Source organism: Capsicum annuum, chromosome 4 (assembly GCF_002878395.1).
Source record: "Capsicum annuum cultivar UCD-10X-F1 chromosome 4, UCD10Xv1.1, whole genome shotgun sequence".
Lineage (NCBI taxonomy): Eukaryota > Viridiplantae > Streptophyta > Magnoliopsida > Solanales > Solanaceae > Capsicum > Capsicum annuum.
This window is the reverse complement of record NC_061114.1, coordinates 15,100,306-15,116,000: the sequence shown is the minus strand read 5'-3', so window position 1 is coordinate 15,116,000 and position 15,695 is coordinate 15,100,306. Positions and strand designations below refer to the sequence as shown.

The 15,695-nt window shown below is 36.3% G+C and overlaps 1 protein-coding gene across 5 annotated transcripts; it reads left to right on the top strand.

Annotated features, from left to right (window-relative positions):
* The first annotated feature begins 429 nt into the window (after positions 1-429).
* Positions 430-13,125, top strand: LOC107868201 (protein MID1-COMPLEMENTING ACTIVITY 1). Of its 5 annotated transcripts, none has more exons than XM_016714823.2 (9): positions 430-549; positions 1,912-1,992; positions 2,556-3,318; positions 4,354-4,769; positions 4,908-5,017; positions 10,590-10,661; positions 11,814-11,920; positions 12,205-12,298; positions 12,809-13,125. In XM_016714823.2, exons 3-9 carry the CDS (start codon positions 2,923-2,925, stop codon positions 12,859-12,861), a joined length of 1,248 nt encoding a protein of 415 aa, XP_016570309.1. In that variant the 5' UTR covers positions 430-549; positions 1,912-1,992; positions 2,556-2,922; the 3' UTR covers positions 12,862-13,125. The 5 variants fall into 5 exon arrangements, with proteins under 5 accessions (XP_016570309.1, XP_047266726.1, XP_016570308.1 ...); XM_016714822.2 differs by having other exon boundaries at positions 489-958; XM_047410768.1 differs by lacking the exon at positions 430-549 and adding an exon at positions 1,534-1,627.
* Positions 13,126-15,695: the final 2,570 nt, after the last annotated feature.

Genomic DNA, 15,695 nt, shown 5'->3' with positions numbered 1-15,695 from the left:
ATAATTAATTTCGAAATAAGTTATTTCAATACATTTTATCCCAATCAAACATGAAATAAATTTCACTTCTAAATTAATCCCAATCTTAATTATTTTTATCCCTACTGCCCAATGATCTCCAACTATTTTTAAATCAAATACTCCTTCCATTTTATTTTAGTTGGCCTTTTTAAAAAAAAAAATTATTTTAATTTAATTGTCCATCTGATGAAATCAAGAGGATTTTATTATGTTCTTTTAATATTGTCCTGAACATTAAATAAAATATATTTAATCAAATTTTTATTTTTAAAACATAATTAATAAAATTAATTTGATAAAATAAGTTCTTAATTAATATTTTTGTAATGAATTTGTTAAATTAATAGGGAAAACACAAAATAATTAATAAAATTATACTTAATATTTTCCCAAAATTGCGTTACTGTCATTCTGACATTATTTCCACTCTCCAAAAGCAAACCACAAGCGCACCAGCAAATCGGAGCTCTCATACAAACAACACTGAAGCCCGTGAACCCTCTCTCTCTCTCACATACACACACAGTGGTAAACATACATTTTCTCTCTCACACACACACACAGTGGCAGACATACATACATTTCTCTCCTTCTCTCTTTCAGACACATACAGTGGCAAACATACATTTTCTCTCTTTCAGACACATACAGTGGCAAACATACATTTTCTCTCTTTCTCTCTCTCACACACACAGAGTCACACACACATTCTCTTTCTCTCTTTCAACACACACAGTGGCACACATACATTTTCTCTCTCTCACACACACACATAGTGGTACACATACATTTTCTCTGGTACTCACACACACATTCTCTCTTTCTCTCACACACATTGTCTCTGGTTTAGGGCCAGAGATTTGTGGTCACTGTAACTACGAATCTTTCCCAAATAAAAAGTACAAATACAAGTGTTGTTTCACTCAAATCAATGCTTGTAAGTTTGTAATTCACAGAAATCCATGTCCTTTTTCTCTCAATTTTACGTTTCCTTCACTTTTGTTTCATTTTATTTTGTGTGGCTTATTTTTTTTTAATTCATTTTAAAAAAGGACAAACAAAGTAAATTTTAACAGTTTGAAGTTTAATTACTGAAAATTTTGATATTTTATATAATTACTGAAAATATCAATTTTGAATTTGTCGAGATATATAATTAGCTCTCGATATATTTTTTCGATTCTAGACTGTCGAGATGCAAAATACATCCACCAAAGATATAATTTTCTTTTTGTAAAGATACATAATTAGCTTACAATACATTTTTTCAATTTTGAGTCTGTCGAGATAATAATTAGCTCCTTAACACATCCAACGAAGTTACATAATTAGTTAGAATTTTTTAATTACTTTGTAAGGGCGGAGATTTATGTAAGTATGATAAGTTAAAAGGTGTATATTTATGTTCTTTTTACTTAAAAAATATCTCATTCCCTTTTTAGCAATTGCTAAATTTCAATTTTCCAGGTTACATGTTTAAAAACACAAGATATAAAAGTTTTTCTTTGATTGGAATTTTTATATCCTTTTTAAATATTTTAATTCCTTAATTATTGTAAGTAATTTATAAACACTAAAACATTCTATGTCCAAATTCACTGTCAAAGTATGTAAATTTTGAATCTCGAAATTTCAATTTTCAATTTTCAATTGTGCAGATTGTATTTTCTTGCCAAAAGAAAAACTACATTTGCTTGAATATCTGTGTATGTATACCATGTATAAACAGTGTTCCCAGTGCTTATTCTATGTAGTTGATTTCTGGAAAAGATAGTTTACTTATAACATACAATTGGCATGCAATATTTGCAATATATAATACTAGATATAGGCCAATTTTTTCCATTCATTATCACAAAGAATTAATATTTGTACAATATATTCATGTAGATACGTGCAATACAGTGATGAATTGAATTGAACTTCCGGTGGAGTACAGTGAGTTGACAGCAGTGTACACCGTTAATTCAGGTAAATGTTGTTGGAATTTTAATGATTTTATGTATACTGTTTCTTGCTTTTCCATTTTGTTGTTGGGATTTTAATATCTTTTGCTTTGTTTTGTTTGAAAGAATTAATCTAAATAGCTGCCCACTAGACTATCGATAGCAAGTGGATGTATAATATAAGTATATAAAAAATTTATGTATCTTATGTGTATAATGTATGTATATAACTAAGTAAAGAGGAAATCCGTCCAGCTATTTGTGTAAAGATCCCTTATCGTTTTGCCTTTATCTCTTTGTCGAAATGGAAAATGAGAGGTTTAATGGATTGTGGACCGTCTTTGAGACCTTGTTGACTCATTTTAGACTTAGGGTGTGGTCGGTAGGAAGGAAAATGCTTTTCATGGAAAATATTTTCCAAGAAAACATTTTCTAGAAAAACAAGTGGTTTCATACTTATTTTCTTTTGCGTTGTTGTGTGCTCCCCTTTAACCTTTATTGCTTTGTTGAAATGGAAAAAATGAGAGGTTTGATGGAGTGTGGACTGTCTGTGAAAGATGGTTGACTCATTTTTGAACTTACATGCAGCTGATCAGGATCTTAATCGAAAATCAGTAGTTGGTAGATCTGTTGCAAGTTGTGCTCTCTGGTGGTCTAATAGAAAGCTGACTATATGTGGTGCTGTTGAGAGCTCATTGCAGGCAGATCATCCGTTTCTAGTGCATTTTTTTAATGACGGTAGAGTCTGGGTCAGTTGAGTAATCCACTGGATTGCCTGCTGCAGCGGACAAGCATAGGATAGTTTTAGAGATCAACTGTCCAAGAAAAGTAAAAGATCAAGCTAGCGAAATTTGACTAGCTTAATTTAGAGTTTTTTATGGTCATTCTCTTGATATGAGCATGTGCTTGTAGTTGAGTTTGTATAGGGTGTTGAAGGAATAATCTGTGATTTAGAATGGAATTTGGGGAAATTGCAAATGCTGCCCAGCTTGCTGGCCTTGATGCAGTGAAGCTAATTGGGATGATTGTACAAGCTGCAAGCACAGCTCGGATGCACAAGAAGAATTGCAGGCAGTTCGCCCAGCATCTTAAGTTAATTGGTAATTTATTGGAGCAGCTTAGAATTACAGAACTCAAGAATTATCCAGAAACCCGTGAGCCACTGGAATATCTTGAAGATGCATTAAGGAGGTCTTACATTTTGGTCAACAGCTGCCAGGATCGGAGCTATCTTTACCTGTTGGCTATGGGATGGAACATTGTCTACCAATTCCGGAAGGCTCAGAACGAGATCGACCAATATTTGAAGATCATTCCTCTTATCACTCTTGTGGATAATGCTCGAGTCAGGGTACTGAAACTTTGCTCTCTTTCTCTATGGCACCAAGGATATGTATTTGTTATTATATATAAGTTTGACAGGCAGTCATGAATTCATGATATGAAATTGGAACTGTTTGTCAGGCCATTGAGTTGTTTGATGTTGGTCTTATACCCAAAGCTATAAATATGAGGCTTTTCTTTCCTGCTAATCTTGCATGTATTTCCTATCATAAGATCTCACTAGGTTTGTTGGTTAATTGCTATTCAAATCCTTGTTTTCAGATGCTAAGCAGATCTCTTTTCTTGTAAATCATGTGTGGGTGAACAATTTCCCTTGCTTTATGCTATAACATGTATAAAGGACGTTAATGTATTCAGCATCATGAAGACAAAACCAATAACTGAAAACAGTGTCAGAAAAATCAAAGAATATGTCCTTACACTGGCTTAGCTATCAAAGTCTAAAGTGCAATCAATTAGGACAAAAAATAGTGCATGATAGTTTCTTAAACATTTTGGTTCCTGCAAAATTGACGGTTTTGATAACTTGTTCGTTCTGCATAATATTATGATATGGTCGTGTCTATGGTAACGTGGACTAGTTCAAAGTACCAGATGATGGACATAAACCATGAAGACATTAGTATCAAACTTTTTGTCCTAAGGAATAAGGTGACTCCAGTGAAGCACAATGGTCTAGAGTTGGAATTCGTAGCAATCTGTTGTCACAAGATTTTTGTGTATCTTCAACCACTCTCTTCAGCTTGTTTATGCACTCTTATTCTCTTGTCTCCACTTCACAGGGTATGAACTAAAGTCTAGGACCAGGAGTTGTAAACTAACTTCTATGAACTAACTAAATGTCTTCTCTATTATTTAATATGCTCGTCTTCGACTAATATATCTAGTCAAGCATGGATCTAGCTTGGCTTGCCCATTACTGCTCAAAATTGTAAGGGCAGTAACCTTCGCACTGACTTAATTATTTACACATGTACAATTGGTGTGTCATCAGTATCTATTTCTAGCTTCAAGGTTAATAAATCTTGTGTTTCATTGGCAGGAGAGATTTGAAATAATTGAGAAGGATCAGCGTGAATATACTTTGGAGGCTGAAGACATGAAAATGCAAGAAGTCATTTTGAAACGAGATCCCTCTAAACATGATACAGTAGTATTAAAGAAGAACCTCTCCCGTTCCTACCCAAGCATGCCTATCTCTGAGGCAATTCAGAAAGAGAACGAAAAGCTTCAGCTAGAACTGCAACGTTCACAAGCTAATTTAGATGTCAGTCAGTGTGAAATCATTCAGCATCTTCTCGATGTCACAGAGGTAGTTGCAGCTGAGTCCATTTCCGAGAAGAGTTCACCCACCAAGGCTACCAAAAAGTTGGAGCATAGTCACTCAGATGCCAATAGTGACAAGGAACACTATGATAGAAGTTATGCTAAGTGTGACGAGATACATTCAACTTCAAGGTAGACATTCTTTATTAATAGTAGTGATCTTCATAAAATAGAAATGTGGAAGGAGTCATAACACATATGATAGTTTCGTGACTAGAGTGATTTCATTCAACTCAACTTATTTTCATTTTTATGTATATATATCTGCAGAAACACTTCTTCAGTTTCATCACAACGTGAACTGCTGTCTTCAAAGGGTTCACGTCGATATGAAGAGTGGCATACAGATCTGTTGGGCTGCTGTTCAGAACCTCTCCTATGTACATTTAACTACACCCTTGCTTTACAATTCTTTATGTTTCATTACTTGGTTTGGTCAACTATTTCTGTTTTCTTTCCCATTCTGCTTAAAGGAAAGATACACAATTTTTTTAATGAAATATACTTGAAGATTTGAAATGTCTAGAATAACAAATTTTGTGTGGACAACTTCATTTCCTGTGTTCATGTACTTCTGTTAACTTGTCCAATTTTGCATATGTTTTGGAGGAACTATTTTGTTATTATTGATCACAACGATATATTCACTGTTTCAATTTCAGAAACTAAAAGTTTAATCATGGGTTGATGTTTAACCTAACTAACTAGCTCCTATGCTTTTTTTGGGATAATTTGCGTTGAAAGGAAAATGCGGATACTTGATGCGAAGAATTAGGAGCTATTTATTTTTTCATCTGTATTATTGGTGCAAAGAAAGCATTATTACTAAATAGCTTTGTGTGTAGTTGGATAGATAACTATTATAATATTTATCATCATCATGATGCAAATAATAAATGTCTTTTGATTCATATCTAAGGAGAAGTCAAAGGAAGTATTGGTTGGGGATGGGGTTCTGTTCCATTTAGGACCTGTGCACGGCAACTAGATCAAGGGAGAGGAGTTCCTTAATCCAGCAGGAGTATTTAAAAAAAGAGAACTTTTGGAAAGCTGGATGTACTTGCAACCAGGTTATGTAATGTTTCTCAATGGCAGAAAAAGATTAGGGGATCTGCAGATGGAGGGAGTGTAGATTTTAAGACAGATTAGCTGATAAATTGGATATAAATGGACAAAGAATATTAATTTCGTCCGGAAAAGAAAATCTTCATGCAGTAGATTCGTGTAGATAGACTCTCAAAACTTGCATGTCAGTCCACAAGCTGCTAGGTGCAGTTTCCAATAATGGATGGGGTAATCAGATTAATGTGGTAGCATGCAAACTACAAAGGTTTGATGCTTTCAGCTTGAAAAGACAATTGGTGAGAGATATTAGGTTTCGTGCTGCCTTTCTCAAATTTTGAGTTAGCATTTGAGATGTATAACATTAAAAGTGGGTTATAATCACCAGGCAAATGAAACTTCGGCAATAACAACAACAAACCCAGTATATTCCCACATAGTGGGGCCTGGGGAGGGTAAAATATACGCAGTCCATACCACTACCCCCGAAGAAATAGAGAGGCCGTTTCCGATAGATCCCGGCTCAAGACAAAATGACAGTAATCATAAATCATGAAACAAGGAGAAATAACAGAGGTATAATACTTACAAAACAATACTATACACTAACAAACCAAAGGCACTAGCAGCTCTAACCTATGCACAAGGCCCTAAGACTACTAGCCAAGCTACACCACAACACTCCCAACTACTGCCTAAGACTCATCCACACGCACTAGCCCTCTCTCCTAATATGGTCCTCCAAACCTCCTATCTAGGGTCATGTCCGCAGTAAGTTGTAATTGCTCCATATCACGTCTAATCACCTCTCTCCAATATTTCTTCGGTCTCCCCCTACCCTGCCTGAAACCCCTCCAAGGCCAACCTCTCACACCTACGAACTCGGGCATCAGTGCCCCTCCTCATCACATGCCCAAACCATCTCAACTTCACTTCCCGCATCTTGTCCTCCACCGACGCTACTTCCATCTTCTCCCAAATAGTGTCATTCCTAATTCTGTCACTCCTAGTTAGTCCGCACATCCACCGCAACATCCTCATTTCTGCCACCTTCAACTTTTGAATGTGCGAGTTCTTGACTGGCCAACACTCCGCTCCATACAGCATAGCTGGACGGACTGCAACTCTATAGAATTTACCTTTAAGCTTGGGAGGCACATTCTTATCGCACAAAACTCCCGAGGCAAGCCTCCATTTAATCCATTCTGCCCCAATACGCTGAGAGATATCCTCGTCAATCTCTCTATTACCCTGAATCATAGACCCAAGATACTTAAAACTATACCTTTTACAAACCACATGGGAATCCAACTTTACTACCACCTCATCCTCCTTCCTTAAGTCATTAAATTTGCACTTCAAGTACTCCGTCTTGCTCCTACTCAACCTGAACCCTTTAGACTCCAGGGTTTGTCTCCAAACCTTTAATTTATCATTAACACCTCCCCGCGTCTCATCAATTAAAACTACATCATCCGCAAAAAGCATACACCAAGGCATCTCTCCTTGAATACGTCGCGTCAACACATCCATCATCAAGGCGAATAAAAATGGACTGAGAGTTGATCCCTGATGCAACCCTGTCAAGACAGGGAAATGCTCCGAATCCCCTCCCACTGTCCTCACTCGAGTCTTCGCTCCTTTATCCTTGTCCTTAATCGATCTGATGTACGCTACCGGGACCTTCCTCGCCTCCAAGCATCTGCAAAGAACCTTCCTAGGGACTTTGTCGTACGCCTTTTCCAAGTCGATAAATACTATGTGCAAATTCTTCTTTCTCTTCCTATACTGCTTCACTAGTCTCCGCACTAGGTGAATTGCCTCGGTCATCAAGCGACCAAGCATAAATCCAAATTGATTCTCCGAAATAGATACAATCTTTCTCAACTTTCGCTCAACGACCCTCTCCTAAATCTTCATCGTGTGACTCAACAACTTAATACGTCGGTAGTTGTTGCAGCTTTGAATGTCGCCGTTGTTCTTATATAAAGGAATAATCGTACTCCATCTTCACGCCTCGGGCATCTTTGCCATCTTGAAAATGTCGTTAAACAATTCGGTCAACCGCCTTAAGCCTGCCCCGCCAGTATACTTCCAAAAGTCCACCGAAATCTCGTTAGGCCCCATCGCCCTACCCCTTTGTATCTTGCAAATAGCCTCTCTGACCTCTTCCACCTTCGTTTCTTGCAAATAGCCCCACCTTTTCTGAATGCTCCAACTTCCCTAACACAATGTCTCTATCCCCTTCGTTTTTCAACAGTCTATGAAAATATGACTGCCATCTTCTCTTAATATGAACGTCCTCCACCAATACTCTGTCATCCTCCCTCCTAATGCACTTCACTTGGTCAAGATGACGGCCCTTACTCTCCCTAGCTTAGCAAGCCTATACAACCTCTTTTCCCTGCCTCTCTCCTCCAGTCCCGCATACAGGCTCTCAAAAGTTGTTGTCTTAGCAGCCGTAACTGCTAACTTAGCCTCCTTCCTAGCTAACTTGTACTCTTCCCTGTTCACCCGCCGCTCCTCTTCATCCTTACTCTCAACTAACTTAGCGTAGGCCACCTTCTTATCCTCCACCTTTTTAACTTCTCCATTCTACCACCAGTCCCCCCGATGCTGTCCAGACCGGCCGCTCGAGACACCCAATACCTCTCTAGCTGTCTCCTTGATGCAACAGGCAACCCTATTCCACATTTTATCCACGTCCCCCCCTACACTCCCATACCCCCATCCCCGCCACCTTTGCCCCTATCTCCAATGCATTAATCGGGATCAAGCCACCCCACTTAATTTTGGGTCGACCCTCCCCGACCCTTCTCTTCTTGCTCTTCTTGATAACAAAATTCATCACCAGAAGCCTATGATGGGTTGCAAGATTCTCGCCCTGATTGACCTTACAATCCTTACACAACGCTCTATCCCCCTTCCTAAGCAGCAAAAAGTCAATCTGAGTCTTGACTATCCTACTTCGGAAGGTAATCAGGTGATCCTTCTTCTACGGAAAGCTCGAATTCACCACCACCAACCCAAAAGCCCTTGCGAAATTCAAAAGAGCAGCTCCCTCATTATTCCTATCCCCGAAACCAAAGCCTCCATTCACATCATCATAGCCTCTTGGCAATGACCCGATATGCCCATTAAAATCCCCTCCTTTGAAAACCTTCTCTGAGCTAGGGATGCCCCTTACCACCTCGTCCAAAACCTCCCAAAATCTCTTCTTCTCCTCCTCGCCCAAGCCCACTTGTGGCGCATAAGCACTCCAGATGTTCAAAGTAAACCCCCAAATGACCAACTTGATAGTCATCGACCTATCACTAACCCTCTTAACCTCCACTACCTTCCCCCTAAGCTCTTCGTCTACTAAGATACCCACTCCATTCCTATGCCTCTCACTACCTGAGTACCAGAACTTGTACCCATCCACATCCCTAGCCGTAGAACCTACCCATTTGGTCTCTTGGACAAACGCAATATTGATCCTCCTCTTTCTAAGAATCTTTAGAAGCTCTATGGACTTACCCTGAAGGGTTCCTATATTCCAAGACCCTACCCTCAACGTATTATCTCTCGCATCACACTTACCCCCACCCCGCACCCATACCCCAAACCTAACCCAATACCTGACCCTACCCAAACTTTGTCAATGATGTCCAAATTTATAATCAATGTGAGGCATCTATTAAGCAAAACGAGAAATGTGAAAGTTACTTGCTCTAAGCTGGCACAGGGGCGACGAACACTTCATATAAGCATAGTTGAGCTAATCAAATGTTTAGGGTTTCCATAGTCTTTTTTCTTTTTGATTGATTAAGGTTTCCATAGTATGTTTTCCTATTTTGTATGTATAGTATGTTGAATTTGGTGTGCATTTAAAAAAAGAGAGAATGAGACGAGGAAATTGGATAAAAGTTCATCAAAGCATAATCCTTAAGATGCCTCTACCTATGGATGGATGGAATATTTGTTCTATCATATACTATGTTGATTTTGTTTATTCCTTTTTCAAGTTCAAAGAATGGATCAATTCTTCTTTCCTGATACATTTGCTTTGTGATGTTCTTTAAATTTCTCCAAACCCTAATGTTTGATTTTGACCGATTAATACTATATTTTATCTGATACACTCTTCAGTGTGGAGTATCTTGAAATTCTTGACACATGTTAACAAATAGTGATAATATACTTATTTTATGAATTCCTTAGCCATATTACGAACAGAATTTTTGTTTGTGTCACTACTTTAGATTTAAATCATGCTCAATTTGTCAATAGCACATACATTTACTCCCGAGAAAGAACTAATTTTGGTTCGATCTTGTTTGTGTCGTTCTTGTTGGAGACATTATTTCTATTCTAGCTGACTAACACTAGAGAGATTCCAATGGCTGAAATAGGATACTGAAGTACAATTGGCTTTTCTTTTTGTTATCACTTCTTCCGATTATTACTGCTTTCCTTACTGTTGTTACTAAAGCAGGAACATATTGCGAATCCATGACAGCAATCTTCTGCTGGTCATGTGATCTTGTCATATAGATTTTCACATACTGAATAGACTTTATGTTTAAGGAGAATCGTGAAATTAGTTGATTGCTTGACTTGTTTCTTTCCATATTCATAGAGTTATTTTCCCTATTTTCTGAATTTTGCTGTTGAAGTTTGTTTTTGGCTGGAGGATAATTGTGCTTGTGAACTAGTATTTTCTTGAAAGGAAGATTAATGTGGCATCATTTTAATGTATCATCCTTCTTGTTCAACTCTATTCATTTTGGTTTAATTTTATTTTTTCTCTTTGCATCTAAGTAATGGAAGTTGTTATAACATCCTTGGAGTCAATATCATTGTGAAATGCCAATATACTGTTGTTAATAGTGTCCTTTTACTTTGCAGGCATTAAAACCTTTTTCTTTCCTTGTGGTACATTTTCTAAAGTTGCCAGTTTTGCAGCCAACAGACACATATGTAAGTGGCGTTATAGTCTGCCTGAAACTTTCTTGTCCTGTCATGGATGATAAAAATTAAAAAAAATAGTTATTTTTTAGTTTTGCAAGTTACTAAAAAACTTCTTTTCTTTATTTGACCAGAAATGATCAATGAGACAGTCAAAGTAGCAACAACATTTAGTTTTGCAAGTTACTATATTAGATTCGGAACTAGTAGTTAAGAGCTGTGTACACTGCAAGAACCAATGTAATTTGTCTTCTTGTTACTTTACCTAATTACCATCTAGGAAACGTGGGAGAGCTGGTTAATCCATCTATACATTAGTATTGCTACCCTTTAGATTGAGTTTCTTCCAAGAGCAACTTTGAAAAGAACACACTACTCTAAACCCATAAACCTATACAAAAACCTTTATATAATCGATGTGGGACCTTGTGTATTGCGAATATACTACAGAACTAGAGCAAATATATAGAAGTGTTGTATCTCTGGCCTCAAACTTGGCTTCAGTTGGCAAGAACCACTCCAACTTTGAGAGTGCACATTAGACACCTCAAAATTGGTCTCAATTGACAACTATAACACTCAAATTCGTCTCCACTATGTCTTGTGGACACCCGACGCTGACGTGATACATAAAGTTTGGAGGTGTCTAGGTGATATTTTGTAAGTTGTAGTGTTCAACTGACAGTGAAAATGAGTTGAGGTGTCTAGATGTGCGTACTCAAAGTTGGAGTGTTTACTTGCCAGCTAAGGTCGAGTTTGTGGTGTGATATGTATTATATCTTTTCTTAAGTTTGTGTTGAAGTAGTTCAAGACCATTATAAATATCCCTCTAGGAAAAACTGTTGATGTGGGAAGTATATTTTGTTGAAAATATAATTAAATAGTGTGCTTTCTCTACTGCTTAATCTTTTAATGAGATGGTCACACACTACATGCTAACAGAGCAGGTAGAAGTCCTGAGATCTAGTCTTGCTGCCACTCATTATCATAAAGAATTTCTACGTGCTTGACCTATGAAAAAAGAATCAGGATCTTGTAGATGAGATGGTCACACATTTCAACATCTTTAACAGTATCTACGTGTTATTTTTCCTCGGATGTTTATTCACGATTTTGATACTATTTGGATCTCGCAAAAATAACTTTCTATTGTGTTGGATGCAGCTTCCATGGATGCTTGTAATGAATTAATGGCATACTCCTTGATACTATCCTGCTGTTGTTACACTTGCTGCATCAGAAAGAAACTTCGGAAGAAGCTAAACATCACGGTAAATACCCTATCTCTCACAGCTAATTATTAGTCCCAGAACTAGAACTAGATTCGAAAATGTAGTATCCCAGAAATGGTAAATATTTGCAAATACTTTTTGCAAGCCCTTCATGCTGAAAGAAAGATCTTCTCCTTGCAGAAGGAGATGAATAAATGCTTTTGAATGTTCCTTTCTTCGTAATGTGGACAAATGGTTAATGATGGACGAGTACCTTCATACATAAACAGGTGTTAGGTTAAATAGAGATACTGATACCCTGCTGATTATTGTTTCGTTTTTAGGGAGGTGTGATAGATGATTTTCTTTCACATTTGATGTGCTGTTGCTGTGCTCTTGTCCAAGAATTTCGTGAAGTAGAAATCCGTGGTGGTAATGGTATGTTTTACTGAAACCTCATACTCCCTATTCCATAATTTAATGCCTTCAACTATGGTGGTGCTTGAGTCGAGGGTCTATCAGAAACGACCTCTCTACCTCACAAGGTAGGGGTATGGTCTGCATCCAGACTACCCTCCCCACCAAGGCCCCACTTATGAGATCACACCGAGTATGCTGTTGTGACTAGGGTGGTTCTGTTTTTCTGTATTAATGAGGTCTAAACTGGAGACCCTATCGTATATTTGAAAATTATGGGGTCGTTTGATTAGAAAACAAGTTTTCCCGGGTTAGTTATCCCACCCTCAAGGAGGGATAAGAAAAACACTACAATCCCAGGATAACTCATCTCGGATGAGTTATCCCATGCGTTTTGTTCCAACCAAACATGGGATAAGCTCCTCCTCTAAATTAATCTCGGATTAATTTATCCTTATCCCTCCTACCAAACAACCCCTATGTGATTTAACCTTCACAAATGATGCAGATTTGCAATGCTACATCATGCAGGTACAGAGAAGACGAAAACGAGCCCCCCACCCTCTCAATTTATGGAAACGTAGGAAATTTGTGGTCCGGCCCTTCCCAAACCTCGTGCATAACAGAAGCTATAGTACATCGGGCTGCCTGATATAGGAAATTGAAATTGGCTAAACATATTAGAGCATAACTTGCAGTGCTTTATAGATGGAATGTAGATTCTCTCTGGATTTAGAACCATTTTGTAAAGTAATTCTTAGTATTCCAGATTTATTGTGTACAAAGCTAATCTATAATTGTCAATGTTTCCGTTGTTAATTCATTTGCTTTTAGGCAAATTTTATTTATTTGGATGAAATGTGAAGATATTATTTTCACAACTAACCACCTGTGATATCTAGCATGGATGCAATAGCTTTACATGTATAGCAAGTGCTCATCCTAGTTATTTTGCTTCGTTTTTATTTAGGTTTGGGACCAAAAATACAAACGGGAAAGTTACGAATATGTGTAAGTCGACCAACCAATTTATTAACATGGTTAAAATATACATAATCTATCTATATCTATAATCTATATCTATAATTATAGGGAAAAGGGTTGAATATACCTCTTAACTTTGCGAAAAGGTTCAAATATATCCTTGGTTACAAGTTTGGTCCAAATATGTCCTCGTTAAAGTTTAGGAGCAAATATACCCTTAAACTTTGCGAAAAGGTTCAAATATATCCTCCGTTACAAGTTTGGTTCAAATATGCCCTCGCTGTTAAAGTTTAGGAGCAAATATACCCCTTAACTTTGTGAAAAGGTCCAAATATACCCTCCGTTACAACCCATAACCCGACCCACCAATTTGGATCAACCCATAAATCGATCCAAATTCTGTTTATCAAAATTTCAATCTTATAATGTTATCGAAATATTTCATCAGTTCAATGACTCTTCAAATATTATGTAAATGTTGCATTTTTCTTATTACCAGTGTATTGTACTTCAAATATTGTGTTGATATTGCATTTTTCAAACTTTGGTTTGTTTCCATATTGTTTGATTTTATCGCGAAAGACTCTAATCTATTGAAATATTTTAAAATAGTTGTAAAATGTGGAAGAATCAGGGTTATGGCTTCTCCAGCTGTTTCAGCTCCTAAGAGAGAGACAAACAACAACAAAAAAAGGGATTGTCATATCCGAAATAGGCCTTGTTTCAATCTTAGGAAGTAATATCATTTTTACAACAAGCTTCTCGAGGGGCAGAGTAATATCACTTTAATATACAGATTTGATGCCTTAGGTTACACAGTTAGGTTCGCGAAACAAATTCATAATTTCTCCTCTGAAGGCTAGATAGACGGAAAGAATGATCCTTGTTTAGATGACTACTAGAGATATTGTCTTGTTGCTTGAAAAAAGGGCCCTAAATGATGGAAAACAAATTTTGGGTCGGATTATAGGTTGGTCCAAATTGGTGGGTCGGGTTATGGGTTGGTCCAAATTGGTGGGTTGGGTTATAGGTTGTAACGGAGGGTATATTTGGACCTTTTCCCAAGGTTAAGGGGTATATTTGCTCCTAAACTTTAACAGTGAGGGCATATTTGAGCCAAACTTATAACGAAGGGTATATTTGGATCTTTTCGCAAAGTTTAGGGGTATATTTGCTCCTAAACTTTAACAGCGAGGGCATATTTGGACCAAACTTGTAACGGAGGGTATATTTGGACCTTTTCGCAAAGTTAAGGGGTATATTTGACCCTTTTCCCTAAATATATTAAAAATGTGAATACCTTAGAAATGTTATTTGAATTTTTTATACTTCACTAAAAGTCTTCGTTTAAGATAATCATTTTTTTTACTTTTTTTCTTAATAAATTTAATATTTTTTGTTGATATATTATATATTAATTACGAGTTGTAATTCCAACTTATGAAAGGAATATAGTATGCCATAGTTAGGTGTATTATTTGTCTATATTTGTCATAGGAAAAAACATTCGATTTAGGTTAAGTGGGTCTAGGTTTAGTAGTCATTACAATTTTCCTTATTAACCTATTTTATTTTTAGGGGGGTATATTAGAACTCATTCATACTATAAGTAAATAAATACATGAATTTTGATTTATTTGAAATTGGAGTTATTTGAATATTAGTAACAATTTATGGAAAATGAAGTTTTATTTGGAAGAGATTATTCTTCAATTATTTTTTTTTTATTTATTATATCAGTTATATATTGGTCAATTGACTAAATCGATTTAATCTATTGTGAATCTTTTATAATTTCTCTCCAATAATTTTTTTTTTTTTTAATCTTAGTCATATAATGGTCAACTGGCTACACCAATTTAATGTATTGTAAATCTTTTATAATTTCTCTTTGTTATTAGGTATGATTTAAGATTTCTTTGTTAGTTTTAGTACTATGTATAAGATTGTGGAGTAAGATGCTTTGTTGCTTGGCAGATTTCTTGAACTTTTTATTTATATGCATGGAGAGAACATTCAAGAAATGGTACTTCTATCAATTTTTTTACGTTTTTTTAATGTTTTTTTTTTCATACTTTATTGAACTCATTTACCCCAGAATTACCTTTTCAAATGGACACAATGAAATAACAAATAACCACTATCAATGAAGTAATAGATTTTAACATTCGCAAGCAAATATAGAAAGTATAGCTGTATTTGTTAACGTAATTTGTGGTTTGAATGTGTTTGCTAAGTATACGTTTTGTTTAATTTAGTTGATTTGCTTGAATGTTTAAAGTTTTGAATTCAACTAATTAAATTATACCATAATTTTAATGGAATGTGATGTAAGAATCTATATTCGGACTATTTAAGGTGATTTATATATACACCATTAATAAATTAATTTATTTCTTAACAAAAGACTTTTGCTAAAATATTATATGAATAT